Below are 15,154 nucleotides of genomic sequence, written 5' to 3' on the forward strand. Positions count from 1 at the left end.
GTTTGCTGGAGCCTTCCTATAAGTCACTTGTTATTCCTTAAATGTCCAATTGAATAGGGATGATGATTACTTTAATACCAGGAGACACATTTATGTGCCACAAGGGGAGTTGTGCTAAAATTTTACCAAAAGCAAAATTATTAATAAAAATGTATACAAGAATTTTTTTTATTCCAAAACATTTTCCTAAAATAGCACTGTTCGTTTACAACACACGCAGCCATAAACCTGATATTGCTTTGTCTCCAGGAGCCAGGCAATGTGGTCATCTTGGTCTCTCTCCTTTGCCACCACCACATCCCGTGGGCTCACAATGTAATACATCAACTCCTCCGTAGGGTAAGCTAAAAGACACAGAAAAGGACATTTCAGCCTAATACACATTCTTCCTCGCAGCCCTTAAGTATGTGGGCAATTGGCATTTATTGTTGACCGCACTAGAATGCTCATGGCTATAGTGGGGTTAAGTGCTCTGTGTGTGCATCCAACCCTAACCATAATGTGTCATACATATTCCAAAAGGTCATTTAGAATACCACTTTCATTCCTGCCAACCGCAATGCACCGATTAAATTTAAATTGATTCTTATACTCATGATATGTGAATTGAATAGTGTATAAAATATCACTAAAATAAATGCAAATTGCATGCAACTGTCACATTTCCACAATTAAGTGACACAATTGTATGACAGAAAAATTATAAAAACAATAGAAAAGGTGAAAAAAAGGAGTCAAAAAAACTATTCTTTAAATTTATCGTGACCTCACATCATAACACTTTATAAAAAAAATAAGGATCATCCCATCACCTCGGTAACAAAATCCTCCTCATTGCCTCGGTGTTCCCACAATTGCAAAAATAAAGTTTCCCTCACCTAGGTGATAGTCACAGCAGCGGTATTGATGGTACCCACGAATGGAGAGGGCATCACAAGAGGTCTCCTCGTACGAGTCCTCCTGATGCTGCAGAATGCGCAGCTGTGGTCGGTACGCATTTTTGGTACTTTCCTATGGAGTGGCTCACAATAAGATATCAAACAAGCAACAGACAAGGTCAATTCTAATTGTATCAGGGGTGAAGAACCTCTTTCTGACCAACGGCCAAACATGACTTTAAAATTCTGTTTGTAGGCCACAAATAAACATACACCTTACTCATTTCTGCAACTACAAGAGGCGATTGCAGTGATAGACATTACCGAGGGATCTGATATGCAAAAACAGTTTTGCCAGGTCAAAGGTACCTATTTAGTATGGCAAAGATGCTTACAGTGACATATAAATATTGTTTGGGGGTCATTTCTAAATGGCCACAGCACACAATTAAGTGGTGGGCCATATTTGGCCCACAGGTCATAGGTTACCAACCACTGATTTTTACCAATGTTGTTCATTTATAATCTTTGGGAGTATATTAAAAGAGTTACATGGCTACCTGACAATTCTTACGGTAAAATGTAACAGAAATACAAACCATAACATATTTGCTTGAAAAGCCTGAAAAAAAAGACCGCTTTGGAACCTGAGGCTTGAGAGATATGCTACGGATCTATTGTTGCTTCATCGGAAAGTTTGCATTTCCACGAGCAACCTCTTGGAGGCAGTCTTACACTAATTCTACCGATTAAAGGATGGGTGTACATTAATTACACAATTCCTGCTTAATGACTGTCTTCAGTAGATATATTAGGGTGATAAAGCTGATTCAGAAACTAACCATAATTCAAGCCTCAGCTTTTATGGCAGTTGGTGGCTTGCAGTTTACTTACATCAAGCATGTAGGACAGGACAACCAGCTGGTTTCCCAGGGGTGCGATGCCACTCACAAAGAAGTCTACTTGGAATGCTGAAACTAAACAAAATATTTGATAAATATTAATGCAAAACACTGTATATATTTTTGAATGCCATTACTATTCAGCTTATGCTACTGATACAATAAACAAGACCACAAGCTACAGGACAAACTTCAGCATGGGTGATTGAAAACAAGGTCAATGGAGCATGCCCACCGAATATAACCTTCTTCTGTGTAAAATGATTTGAATGCTTAGGTGGTGCCATGTGAATTCAATCCATTGGAAACACCTGCCATTTGGTCCATGTACAATTAACAAAATAAATAAACCAATAGGCATTCCTCATATCTGCCCCTTCACATACCATAAAAATCATCACATCCCATTAGCCACACATCCTTCTGGTAGTGCATGAATTCATATGCAACTGTGGACTGGTTTCGACATTCAATGTCAGGATTGCTTGAACTAATGCTGATGAACTACATGTTAAATTATGTTATAGTATTATTGTCCAACATATTTTACTTACAGCATTAATTTAACATTCCACAAAATTATTTGTTGAAAAAACCCACAATAAAAAAGCATTTGAATATCTGCACAACTACTGTGCAATATGCTGCATAATCAACGGTGTTATGTGTATGACAAAGTACTCAAATTACCTATTTCCACATAGCGGCGTGGGAGGTCTCGGTTTTCTGCTGCAACCCTCTCTTTAACCACACATATCTACACGCACACACAAGGAAACATTTGCGGCATCCACGTGAATTGCTGCATTATTCCATTGCTAAAAACGAAGTTATAACAACAGTGTATTCTGGGAGAAAAAAAACAGGGGGGGAAAATAATAAATCAGACCTTTTAACCCATGATCATTATTCTGAGCCAATGTATCATCTAATTATAACCAACCTAATGAAGAATTTGTTCATATCGACAGATAAAATGTAACCACCTATGACAAAATGACCCTGAATGTACCTGATGTCATCAGATCATGAAAGATAATCATGTTTGAGACTGAATAGTGCTTAGAAAGGTGATCACCATACAAAATCAAGGTGGACAGCGGTGGCTGCGTGGTTATCTGCCAATTATCAGAAGGAAGTGTAGCAAAATCCATTGCTGCACTTCTGTCCTACACCGATCTATGCTCCTTGCCTTCAACAACTCGCACTGGCCAGCATAGTGACGTACGCTCAAATAACCCCCCCACAAACTACGCAGCGTGGGGAAGCTCTCATTCAGCAGTGGATTCATAAATAGGCTACACATGTACAAAATCCAACTTGATTTTACGTACATTTTGTTCATAGAATGTTCTTCATACTCAAACTATGTACAGAATCATCTATTTACAGGATAAGAAAAAAAATGTGTTTAGCAATAGCCAGAGTCTAAATAACAAATAATTTGTTCAGTTATATGACCATTTGCTGAAATGTAGGCGACGGTGGACAAAAGAAACCCAAGCCATGTTGAGCACCTTCACAGTGTCTGCCCAGCCGATAAAGAGTGTGAGGTCATCCTTCCAGCACAGGCTGCAGGGGTAGATCTCAGGCCGCAGGCTGGTATTGTCTCGCGACACCGTCGTGATGCGTTGCTTAAGGTTCATGTCGTACATCTTGACACCCTGCAAAAACCACATGCCAGTGCACTAGTTCAACTCGTAATTTGCATACTACTTCATGATAATGTGAAATTTTGGATTCTAAAAACCACACAGCATCTTCTTCTTGGTTCTTTCGGTAAAGTCACGTAGAATGGAAATAATAAAATAGTAAAAATAAAACATAATAAAATAATATAATTCTCACGACGTTTCGGCCACAACGCAAGCAGCCGTCCTCAGGTGTAGAACAGGTCTGTCGAGAAGACGCAAGCAGCCTGAGGATGGCTGCTTGCGTTGTGGCCGAAATGTCGTGAGAATTATATTATTCTATTATGTTGAATTTTTATTATTTTATTATTTCCATTCTACGTGACTTTACAGAAAGAACCAAAGCTTTAAATCCACACAGCATCTGTGATGCACATGCACGCAGTACATCACAAAGATGGTTTATTGAATTGCAAATGCCAACGTGTGCCTTGATCTAATAATTTTTATACTAATTTGGGGATATGATTCTGTAATTTTTCGTAAGCACCAATAATATAAACAAAGTTTCCTGATCACACACTAAATTTACAAATGTGAGGTCTGCTGCATCTGCAAGCTTTTTCTGTGACATAAAAAAAAATCCTATTGGTATATAGCAATGAACTGCACTTTCGTAATGGTTCAATTCACTTGCCTTGCTATTCGCCCAAGCAATAAGATTGGCTCTCCACTTGATGGTGGTGATGATTCCTTCGCCCTGATGTAGCACTGTTAATTTTTGCTTTCCAAGCCATCCACGCTCACACAGATAAAGCTGTAGATAAGTGCGAAACAAACAAGCATGTAGTGTCATACATATTGAATACATATCATATTCAACCAAACGTGTTTTTTTCTGGAATCCAAACTGCAAACCAAGAGCAAAAAAAAGCTGTGTTCTGGCCAAACAAAATGGTTCAACACATAAACAGTCTCACATACAATACATTATATTATTTTACGAGTCATACGGATACAAAACAATCGCACAGCCCACACATGCACGTACCCATTAACAATGCTTCAAAGACATTAACCCACACAAGTATTGATATTAGCCTAGTTGTGAAATAAACATGACCTTTTTTTCAATAACTTTTTTCTATAAAACAAGTTTCCCCCAATTACAGTTACAAGAGTCCTCAAGCATGATTACAAGTGTTCTCTTTTGTCATTACTGTCCAATACTCTCTGCATCAAACATCTTCAATCGTTTGAGCATTACACTTAAAGAGAAAGAATTTATAAAATTAACATTTTAAATAACTATATATGGATTTCAATGAACTGAAAGAAAATCAAGAATGCCCAATAGCTTGTTTGAACAGTTTTATCATATTATTTGAAATGTGAAAACAAATACAATCACGCAAGGGCACACTTAAAAGCCCCTATCTGCAGAAAACTCAATACTAATGCACCGCAGGTGTCAGTGTTACTGCATGTTCGATCACATGATGTGCATTTAAGAGACACTGACGCCTCATCTCCACCCATTAATGACCCGTATTTGCACTGTTATGACACTTGTGTCTCAACTCAACTTTTAACAAAAACATCACATGCCATCAAAACCAAATTCACTCCATTCTGCAAGAAGAGATAAATAATATGGCATATTACATTTTAGCAAAGTGCTATAGTTTTTTTTCTGCTGACACTCTTAATCCCTTTGAAATATTTATCAGGCCTTTGCAATGAACACAAATGTGCATGTCTTACTAAATAGGAAATTACCCTATAAATTAATTTTACAATTAACTCTTCTCACAATCCTGTACTGAGAGCACTAACAGTAGTCTGCAATTTTACAGAATAAAATGTCAAGATCATATGTATTGAGTATTTTTTTTATATTCTCATGGATTTTTAAAAAAATCTGACAAAATTATTACAATAATAGGAGCACTAAATTAAAAGTTTCGAGCACTTTACTATGAACCGTGTCAATCTTCTGTATTCGTTACTTTCACCTCTTCGGTGTCGCTATTATAAGACCTTCAAACTTCTTCCGCCATTCGAACTCAATTATATGTTAATTCGTTACATGGTGTAGTGTACTTCACAGAGCCACACACTTGAACTTGGAGGCAACACGTTTATTACACAGCCCCAACAGGGCTACTACATAAACGTACACAAGTTAACTAGACCCCGACGGGGTAACTACCTACCCGGGTCATTCAGTAACACTCTGACTGACCCACGATGCCGAGCAAAGACCGAAGATCGAGGAGGTGTAGCATGGTGGGTTGATTCCAGAAGACAGACCATGAGTGCTCCCAAGACTTCCCTTTTATGCTCCCGAGCGTGGCCTCGCTCCGCCTTCGGCCAAAGAAGGTTCTCGACCGAACATCACGTATCCCTCAAGCCACCCTTCGGGCCCCCCCACTACCCTGTCCAGATCACATGCCCTCTCGGGTTCACCCAGACTGTCACGTCCTCACTTGCACTTCCCTCTGACCATCGCCAGAACAATGCCCCCTAGGGCCCGCTTCCATGGCATACCCACTCCGGTGCCAGAGAAAAGCTCAAGACTCACAATTCTAGTCTTGTGACAGCAGCTGGCGCTAAACGCCAGAGTGACTCCATTTACGTCACTACACACGGAAAATCTCGTTTAGCCAGTTACCCAGCTAGCTTTGGTGGCAATGGGCGATAGCCAACAACAGTTTTTCTTGGGGTGGAGAGGTACCCAGATAGGAGCCAGCCAGGAAGATTACTTTTTGATGTTAGTCAGATTAAAAACATTATATATACGAGTACCGTAGTGGTGGCTATTACGCTTATTATTATCACCCTGCACGACTCTTTATAATGTTAAGATTTGTTCAGAACTTTTGTAGGTAAAATGAAACCACAATAAAAAAAACGTAAAATCAGTGTGTTGAAATTCCAAAGGGGTCTCGATAAAATCTATTTAAGGCTACATTGCCACTTTTTGATTATCTACTGGATTCTTTTAGGACGTTGTAGGGCTTCATGCAGTCAAAACATGTCAGTTACCTTGTCACTTCCTGTAATGTATTGCCTGGATTGAATCTTTCCAAATTCTGGGTGTAAAGCCACCGCCTGAAATACAAAACCAGCCACTTTACGTTACTCTCCTCAATACACCAGAACCATGGGTCCCACATGTCACACAGTTCAGATAATAAATTAAGTATTAAATGATATTCAGTTGCATTTCAACACTAGATATATAATATTCAATGCATTTCAAGCACAAAAATAAACACAGTTAACATTGTTTAACGATTATATAACATATTTATTAATCTCAATACATCGTAAAGTGAGCAACATGATGGATAAGACAACAGGCATTTAGTGTCGTAGTATATTACAAATGTACTTGCTTTAATAGGCGAATCAAAATTGCAGTCTGTGTTGGCCTCACTGCTGTAAAGACCATGGATGAATACCTGAAAAGATGAACGCCAACATGGTAAATACATTTCAGTGCAATTAACTTGTTGGCAATGGCGGAGCCAAATGCATTATACATCGGTATACATATATTTATAGAACACGAATTGCTCTTTCAGCATGGAGGCAATAATTAAATGTAAATGAAATCTATTTGCAGGGTGTTTTACTTTTGGTAAAAGGTTCAATCAATTGTAATGCCTTGCTTGGCATCTTGGGACCTCACATGCAAAGGGCAACCATTCAGAGTTTGCAGAAATATGATGGAGAAACAGCCTAGATTTTTGGCAGCCTCAGAAAAGTCAAGTATTTACCTAATATGCAATAGCTATATACCACTAATCATGCCACAAGCACCAACGTGTCTTTGGAAATACTCCTTTGCCATTGTTGTTGAATCATAACTTTGTCCGGGATATACAGCTATAACTAATCTGAGAAGTGACGCAGGTGCGGAAATGTGCCATTTTCATGGAGGTCAATGCATCAAAGAATTGAGATTTGGCTAAGCTGACCTTGTCCTTCCATAGAACCTGCCACTTCACTCACCACTAGCTACATCTTTCTCATTCCCAGGAAAAATAAACGCCTTTACATCAAACCAAATGAAACGCACAAACCAGACCCCAACAGTAGCACTTCAAGCAAGCAACATTATATGAATCAGGTAAGAGGATCAGAGGTGCACTTACTCAAAGAAAGCTAGTGCTTGACTTCAAAATGTGAACTATAGCAAATAATTGGAATTTCCTTCTTTACAACTGGAAACCATCCATCAGTCATGTTCTCTGATTATACAGCAGCCACAACACTTTTGAGGTACATTGCGCTCGCCTGACTTCAATTGACATGTACACATTAGCTGCAATTTATTCCCAAGACTTGCAGAAAGACTAACTGTTTCTGCAATTTGCAGCAATGCTTAGTACTGTTGTATTCAACAAGAGGATAAGGCACACAAACCATTACAAAGACATGACATTTTGTGTGACCTTTTTTAATTGTGGTGCCTAGGTTGGTAATTACAAATTTCGATGAACGGGGTGAAATACAGGCAAGAAACATAAAATACCTTTCCCTCATCAGAGCAGCTGGCGATATATTCTCCATCCATATCCAAGCTGATTTGATTCACAGTCACTGTGTGCTGGCCAGAAAATAGTACTTATTAAGTAGCAACACCAAAAGGCATTCAAGCAAGTGTGCTTCTAAATCTGTGTGTTAACATTGTTTGAAAAGGGTGTCTACACATATTGTGAAACTGTGCACGAAACATGGAGCTCACATAATTTGTGTTAACATGTGCAAAATATACATTGTACAACTAAATAACATGATACATTTCATTCACATTTCTTTTAGAAATACATCCCAATATATACTTATGGAAAATTATATAAAATGTTCGATTTTAAAAAATTATTTAAGATTAAAATATATGGAATATGTACATACCATGCGGCACTGCAAAATACTTCAAAATGTAATCTATTACATGTGACAATAGACTGTGGTGTCAAGATATAAACGATACTTACAGATGAAAACTCTCTGATTTTGTTGCCATCGACATCCAAAATAAACACTTTGCCAAAATGGGTTCCCAACGCCACGAACTGAAAGTGAATTTATTCACCGTTACAAAACTGAAGCTGCCAACATGCACAAAATATTGTCTTGTTACGAACAAAGAGGTCATGCTAACATATTAAGCAAATAAATATACACCTATCTATAATTCATTTGTTTGGCATTATTCATCTATAAAGTCCAAATTAGTAAAATGGAAAAACACACATATCACAAGACTGTATATACAAGGTTAAATCCAGTAACATATGAAATATATTTTTTATTAAACCCATTACTTTAAACCAGTGCAACTTTACGCTGGAAGGACTTGTGTTTTATATTGCAATATACAGCTGTGTTGATTTCTGACTGTGGACACAGCAGAATATAGGCATCAGTAATAAAAAGAGGGCATTCTGGGTTTGAATTATTTTAGTAATGAGACTATACATGTCAGATGCTTATAAATACAACACAACCGAAAGATTTGTAAATAAAAGCCAAAAAAAATTACAAAATGCACCACAAAGAGACGTCATTAAAAATTCAGTGTGGCGGAGAGGCGCCATTTTTTATGATTACTGTTCCCCAGGAAGGCGGCGGCCCTTTCGCTCCCTCCTCACTCTCGGTGGACAGAAAATCAATACTGTTTAATAAAACACGGGGCCGCTCCACCGAGGCCTGATGCCTGGCCTGGCCCACTGCGCCGCGCCACTGCTTTCGCTCGCCTCAACGCTCCGCTCGGCACCGCGATTGCTGGCGCATAGCGTAAATATATAAGTAAACAAGTAAACAGATACATGGAAAGATAGACAGGCACACGGAACAAAATTATGAGAGAAAGCGATACACAATAAATGTAGATAATTCGATACATGTATATGGTCTCAAGGGTGCCACAATTACATGGCTTTTCAACTGATAAATATAAAATGTATATTATTTCAATGAGAATTGTATACATTGCATTATACGTAACATTATTTTGCTGGGAATACTGGACATATAATTGATGCATAAGGGGCCATAATTAAGTCATAAGACTGCAATGTTATAACGTAGCACTGACCTAATTTTAAAATGATTTTGAAGCCGCATTTAAATGTGCTAACCAATAACATTTATATGACAATAATATAATCTATGAATATAAAATACTGCAGTATTTAAAAACATCTAAGTAATGGGTTAAGTTGTACTTACTTTTAATACATCACTCTCAAATATATTCTTTACTTCCTTATGCAGAAAATGTATGTCAACCTCAAAGTATAAATTATTTTCATATTTCTTCAGCTATAATTTGGATTTCAAAATATGTATTTATATATATACTATTTACACAAATTGCTTTCTACCAATAATGAATTCCCAGTGCACACATGAGAAGAGGCATTCGCGCTCAGACACGCGCGCTCATTCAGCACTCTACCTTGTCGTGCACCGCCATGCAGCTGGCTGCGTCATGCTTCAAAATATCGGTCACCTCGTTCCCCAAGCGTTCATACTTCAGTTTGGGCTCCTCCAGCTCCTCCTGGAAAACAAAAAGCACGGTACAGGTACAGGTACAGTACTTTTGTCAATACACTGCTGGACGAGGGCCTCCTCATGCAGTTCGGGTTGTGTAGAGTTATATGATCATATTTTACCATGAAGGTCAACATGGGTTGGTGAAGGCCAGGGGCATAGATGTCAGGAGAATAAGATGACAAGAAAACACATTTTACTACACCGTACTTTTCTGACAAAAAAGCCCCACGACAGCCAACAACACACTCTTTGGTTCTTTCGGTAAAGTCACGTAGGTATAAAATAAAATAAATAGTGATTTAATTTATTTTATTTTTTACCTACGTGACTTTACCGAAAGAACCAAAGAGTATGGATCCCTGCAGTCACGAAAACTTCAAATCTAGCCAACAACACCTATATTATAATTGGTTGTGGCCGATCAAAGCCCTGTTCCCACCCAAATCCTCCTTAGCTTGAGGATCTGATGAGATCAAGTGCATTTTGGGTGATTTAACATGAGAAGTGAACACATTTCCAAAAAAACTGAATATGCATACTTCTCATTTCTAGTGATTGTATAAACCACATCAGCAAGACCTATTGTCTGCACTGTGGCCTGCAGCTCTAGAAGCATTTCTCCAGTGACATACTTTCTCTTTGCTCCTGTTAAAAGTAATTTTCCACGTGAAGCTTTCTCAAAATAATGTCTACTTCTCATGGGGAGCACATACAATATGCTACATAGTGACTATACAGCTAAAACCATTGTTAGTCCTTTTGTGCATATAGTCCAACAGATCTCGTGCTCACGAATAGATTTGCATAAACCAAAATGTGTTTTTCTGTACAAGTTTACTTTGGGCATTAGGGTGCATGACAGAATGCCAAATTATAGTCTTCAAAAGTGAAATTAATCTGACTCTTTGCAAAATATTGCACTTTCCTATTTTTTTCAGAACGACATAGCATTTAAAAATGAGTGTTGCTGCGTTGGATTATTAAGCAGTCAATTACAAGGATGATCTGCAATTCAGAAAATGTGCACAATTAAAACTCAAGTTAAATGTTTGTTACAAAACAAAGACTACTTTTAATGTTAGAAAGTTCTACTAAATAAAAATATAGAATAAAACCTAATGGTAAAGCATCAGAAAGACAAGCACCTTACTATCTTTATTCCCAGAGCAACTGTTATTTTGCAACCATTGCCAAGACCTGTAATCTGTGGTCAAGTCACTGTATGATCCCATCACCAGAGAACACTCTTACTGCTGTCCACGGTGCTAAACTCTCATCCTAGAGCTTTAGAGAATGACAGATAAAATTACAGTATACACTGCAATGAAAAAACACCTAAAAAACATACTGAAGAAAATTACACCAACAATGAAAGCACTATTTTAAGTTAAATGAATTCGGTTGGTAAATAATACGCGAGACCATTGAGGTTATGTTTGGTAGATTTATTAAGCTTATACTGCTGGCAAGCTCTTCTGGGCTGGCACAAGCTGTTAACTGATCACATTTATCTTGCACTCTCATTGACTGCTGCACCTTGGCTTGAAAGCAATCTTTTCTCATCCCTCTAGATTGCATTAAGTGCAGTCACAGATTTGACAAAATTGGTGTCATGTTCAGCTTTTCCTGCTCTTGACCCCAAAAATCATCATCCGGCATCCACTTCGCTCAAATCACAGGGCATTTCATGGGCTCCACCAAGGCAATCAATGTCACAAATCTCACCGCTTTCATAGCCCTTTGTGTTCCTCGCAGTAAACGAAACGCATTACATAACAATATTTTTCTACTTTTCCAGTTATTTGTTTCAATAACTGGAGGACACCAGAATTAATGGATAATACCCTGGCCAGCCACCCTTGGTGAAGATTTTAAAAGATTAAAAAAACTGAGGAATCTCTTTCACTAAATAATATTTAATATTAACGGAAACATGCTTCAACATCAGAAGTAAATCTGAAAATAATAACCAACTTACCTCGGAGTCATCCTCAGAGTCGCCAGTGTTAAAGGTTTCCTGGGAAGGATATACACATTTATTAAAACAGCATGCTTTTAATTCTTGCACATTTAATTACACCAGTTCTCAACATCGTGGCAGTATAACGCTTAAAGCTGCTGTATTCGTACATTTGTAAAATATAAAACACTGACAATATGATAGAAAACAAAGCACTGGCATGCACATGTTTGAAAATAATCCTGAAAATGGATGTGCACTTGCCATCGAAACTTTAGGAAACACTATTTACACTGAATCATTATATTACCATTACTTGTGACAACTATACAAAATGCATGTACTATGTAGGTGTCTATATTTCATTAACTATTTACAAGTAACTTTCCTCTAACAATGTATCACTTGTATTTAGTCTGTGGCAATATAAAATAGTACTTAAATGTGAAACAATGCATTGACAGCAAACAGCTGTATTGTTCACATTTGCTATAACGCACAGCTGTTTACAGACCAGGTGTGGTTACAACTTATACGAAAGTTATTTGTTTTGGGAATTGATTGTGACGTTTATTCGTTTCGTCGCCCACTAGTGACATGGCCAACATTGGAATATCTCTATGTGTGTGAGGTTAAGAGAGGACTAGGACTACCTCTACCAAACACACACGCATATACGATGAGTACCAAGCCCATGTCAACAATAATCCCAACTTCCCTGGGCTCTCAATACACCACTAGCATTGCAGATCAGTGTGCAGCATTCACACACAGAAGGACTGTGTAATCTCCTATCAAGGTATAATAATAACACCCCGTTTAACATCGGGGATGCGGTTCCTGAAACATGCGTCGAATATCGAAATGACGTAAATCAAACCAAATTACAGGATAGATGGAGGCGATAGCTCAGGCGACGGATAGGATAGAGGACGGAGGCTCTCAGCGACGTGTGGGTTGAGGCGACGCGAATCAGGAGGTAGTATTAATAACGTGACGACGTATTTGCGAAACGACGTTAAAGAGTGAGACCTAAATCAGGGTATGACCCTACACCACAGTGACAAGTCTTGCTCCTGTATGTTCTGCACAGCTATCGCTAAACTGTACGAAATTCAAATAAGCAAAACTAAGATGTATCCGAGGCGAAACATTCTACAAGATCTCCACTACAACCAGAAGCACAAACCCACATGTGCAGGAATATAGTGTATGCAGTACAATGCAAGAGGATTGTATGCATACAGTACACTAACACGTGAACACGACTACATGTATGATGGAGCATACATAGTTCAAGCAACTAAATATGATGCAATTAATTGGGGACGAAAAATATATAATGGTGCTCATATACATCTGGAAGAGTGCATGTAGTAATGTTAGGTAGAAGAAATAAAACAACCTGGCTTAGGCGTATAAATGGCGTGACCTGCCAAAGTTTTTCAAGATATAACAGCAGAAAAAACCCCACAGATTGTCGTGATTTTTGCTTTTATTTTCATCAGTCTAAGTATCCTTATTTGATGGTTGAATATTTATTTCTGTTTGCGCATAGTCACTTTAAGATGTTTTCTTGTTCATGTTTTTTGTTTGTTGCGGTTGCACCCGATTCAAGAACCGAATGGCTCACAGGGCTCTACCAAATAAATGAAACTGAAATGAAATGAAACTGAATAGAAAAAAAATGTTCATAAATCAATTCAACAGCATCACGCCAACTTTGGCGTTTCGTGGAACACATTGTAATCGCAATCTCCAAATGTACGTCGAAAAGTGTTGCTGGACGAAACGGTTGCCGATTACATGTTTACTCTTCACATCCCCTTTTAAACCCACTATTGGATGACGGCGGCATTAATCACAAACGAATCGAGTGGGATAATAGATTCGTGCGCTCGCGTTAACACTTCTAACGCAGACCCTCGTGTTTCCGGGTTGTATCCCTCCAGCATTTATTTCATTTTGCTCAGCTAACGTATCATACACTACTTTTATTTTGCTCATATTTATCTTGAGCTCAGCTTTTCGGGCCTTTAAAAAATATATAAGGTCTTCATATTCTAGTGCATTTACACTGTGTATTATATTGACGATGTCGTCAGCGTAATGAAATAGTAAAATACATTCTCCATTTATTGCTTCATAATTTTCAGCCTAGGTGAGAGTGCATCTCCATGTCTGAGTATTTTTATTGTCACTTTCTTTACAAAATCTCAAGTATAACTAACTGTTCATAATCATAATCAACTAACTGTTCTCTATATAAATGGATTGGATAATTGTTGTATATGTTAAGGCCTTGATTTGTGCAGGAATAAAGAGGGCGAGCGTTTGTCAAACGTAACCACGTGTCTACAGAAGATACAGGAAGAGGAAGACATGGATTAGACTAGAGGAAATACCCAAGTTGCAGATGTAAGAGGAAGTGAGAACGGGCAGGGGACACCTCGCTCGGTCGATAATTGAGCGAAAAGATTGGCAGCCAAAGAAGAAAGTACGCCCAGGAGGCGTGGAAAGAGTATCGTCCGAACTTATTAACCATTGACACAATGTACACAAAATATCCCCATAGGCACTGTATTGTGCATTCTATACGCAAACAATTCCCACGAGTTCAGTGATCGTATATATTCTACATAGAATGTACACAATACTGTACTGCATTCCCCATGGGAATTCTGTACACGGTATTCAGAAAACACCGGACTTTACGTATTGCATCAAAACGAGGAACGTGGTGTAAGACTGTACACATTCACCAGGAGGTACGACATTACTGTGATATTCTACCACACACAGTACTCGCAGTATAGTTCATGTGTATACTGCACAGGCATTCACAATGACGAGCGCACTGTACACACAATACAGTTGTTGTGCGGGGAACAGTAACGTACCACGTACAGTACACATACAGTAGGCCCCAGGTACAGTATAGCCCCCAAACAGTACGTACAACGTACAGTACACGTACCACGAAACAGTGGGTCCCAGGTACAGTATAGTCCCCTAACAGTGCGTGCCACGTACAGTACACGTATAGTACACGTACCACGTACAGTACACGTACCACGTACAGTACACGTACCACGTACAGTACACGTACCACGTACAGTACACGTACCACGTACAGTACATGTACCACGTACAGTACATGTACCACGAAACAGTGGGTCCCAGGTATAGTCCCCAAACAGTACGTGCCAC

General features: G+C 38.5%; 1 protein-coding gene across 1 annotated transcript in view; it reads right to left on the bottom strand.

The window, feature by feature from the left end:
- The window catches only part of VPS41 (VPS41 subunit of HOPS complex), a 29,051-nt gene that overhangs the window by 13,478 nt on the left and 419 nt on the right, over positions 1-15,154 (bottom strand). The window contains exons 2-13 of the mRNA XM_061555004.1: positions 11,963-12,001; positions 9,887-9,988; positions 8,421-8,498; positions 7,955-8,029; positions 6,813-6,878; positions 6,460-6,525; positions 4,109-4,228; positions 3,298-3,444; positions 2,471-2,537; positions 1,773-1,855; positions 879-1,011; positions 229-344 (exon numbers count right to left, since the gene is read on the bottom strand). Of these exons, the coding sequence (XP_061410988.1) occupies positions 229-344; positions 879-1,011; positions 1,773-1,855; positions 2,471-2,537; positions 3,298-3,444; positions 4,109-4,228; positions 6,460-6,525; positions 6,813-6,878; positions 7,955-8,029; positions 8,421-8,498; positions 9,887-9,988; positions 11,963-12,001 (1,092 nt within the window). The remainder of the gene's footprint in view (positions 1-228; positions 345-878; positions 1,012-1,772; positions 1,856-2,470; positions 2,538-3,297; positions 3,445-4,108; positions 4,229-6,459; positions 6,526-6,812; positions 6,879-7,954; positions 8,030-8,420; positions 8,499-9,886; positions 9,989-11,962; positions 12,002-15,154) is intronic.

This window comes from Lethenteron reissneri, chromosome 20 (assembly GCF_015708825.2).
Source record: "Lethenteron reissneri isolate LAM-NWPU_2019-01 chromosome 20, ASM1570882v1, whole genome shotgun sequence".
Classification (NCBI taxonomy): Eukaryota; Metazoa; Chordata; class Hyperoartia; order Petromyzontiformes; family Petromyzontidae; genus Lethenteron; species Lethenteron reissneri.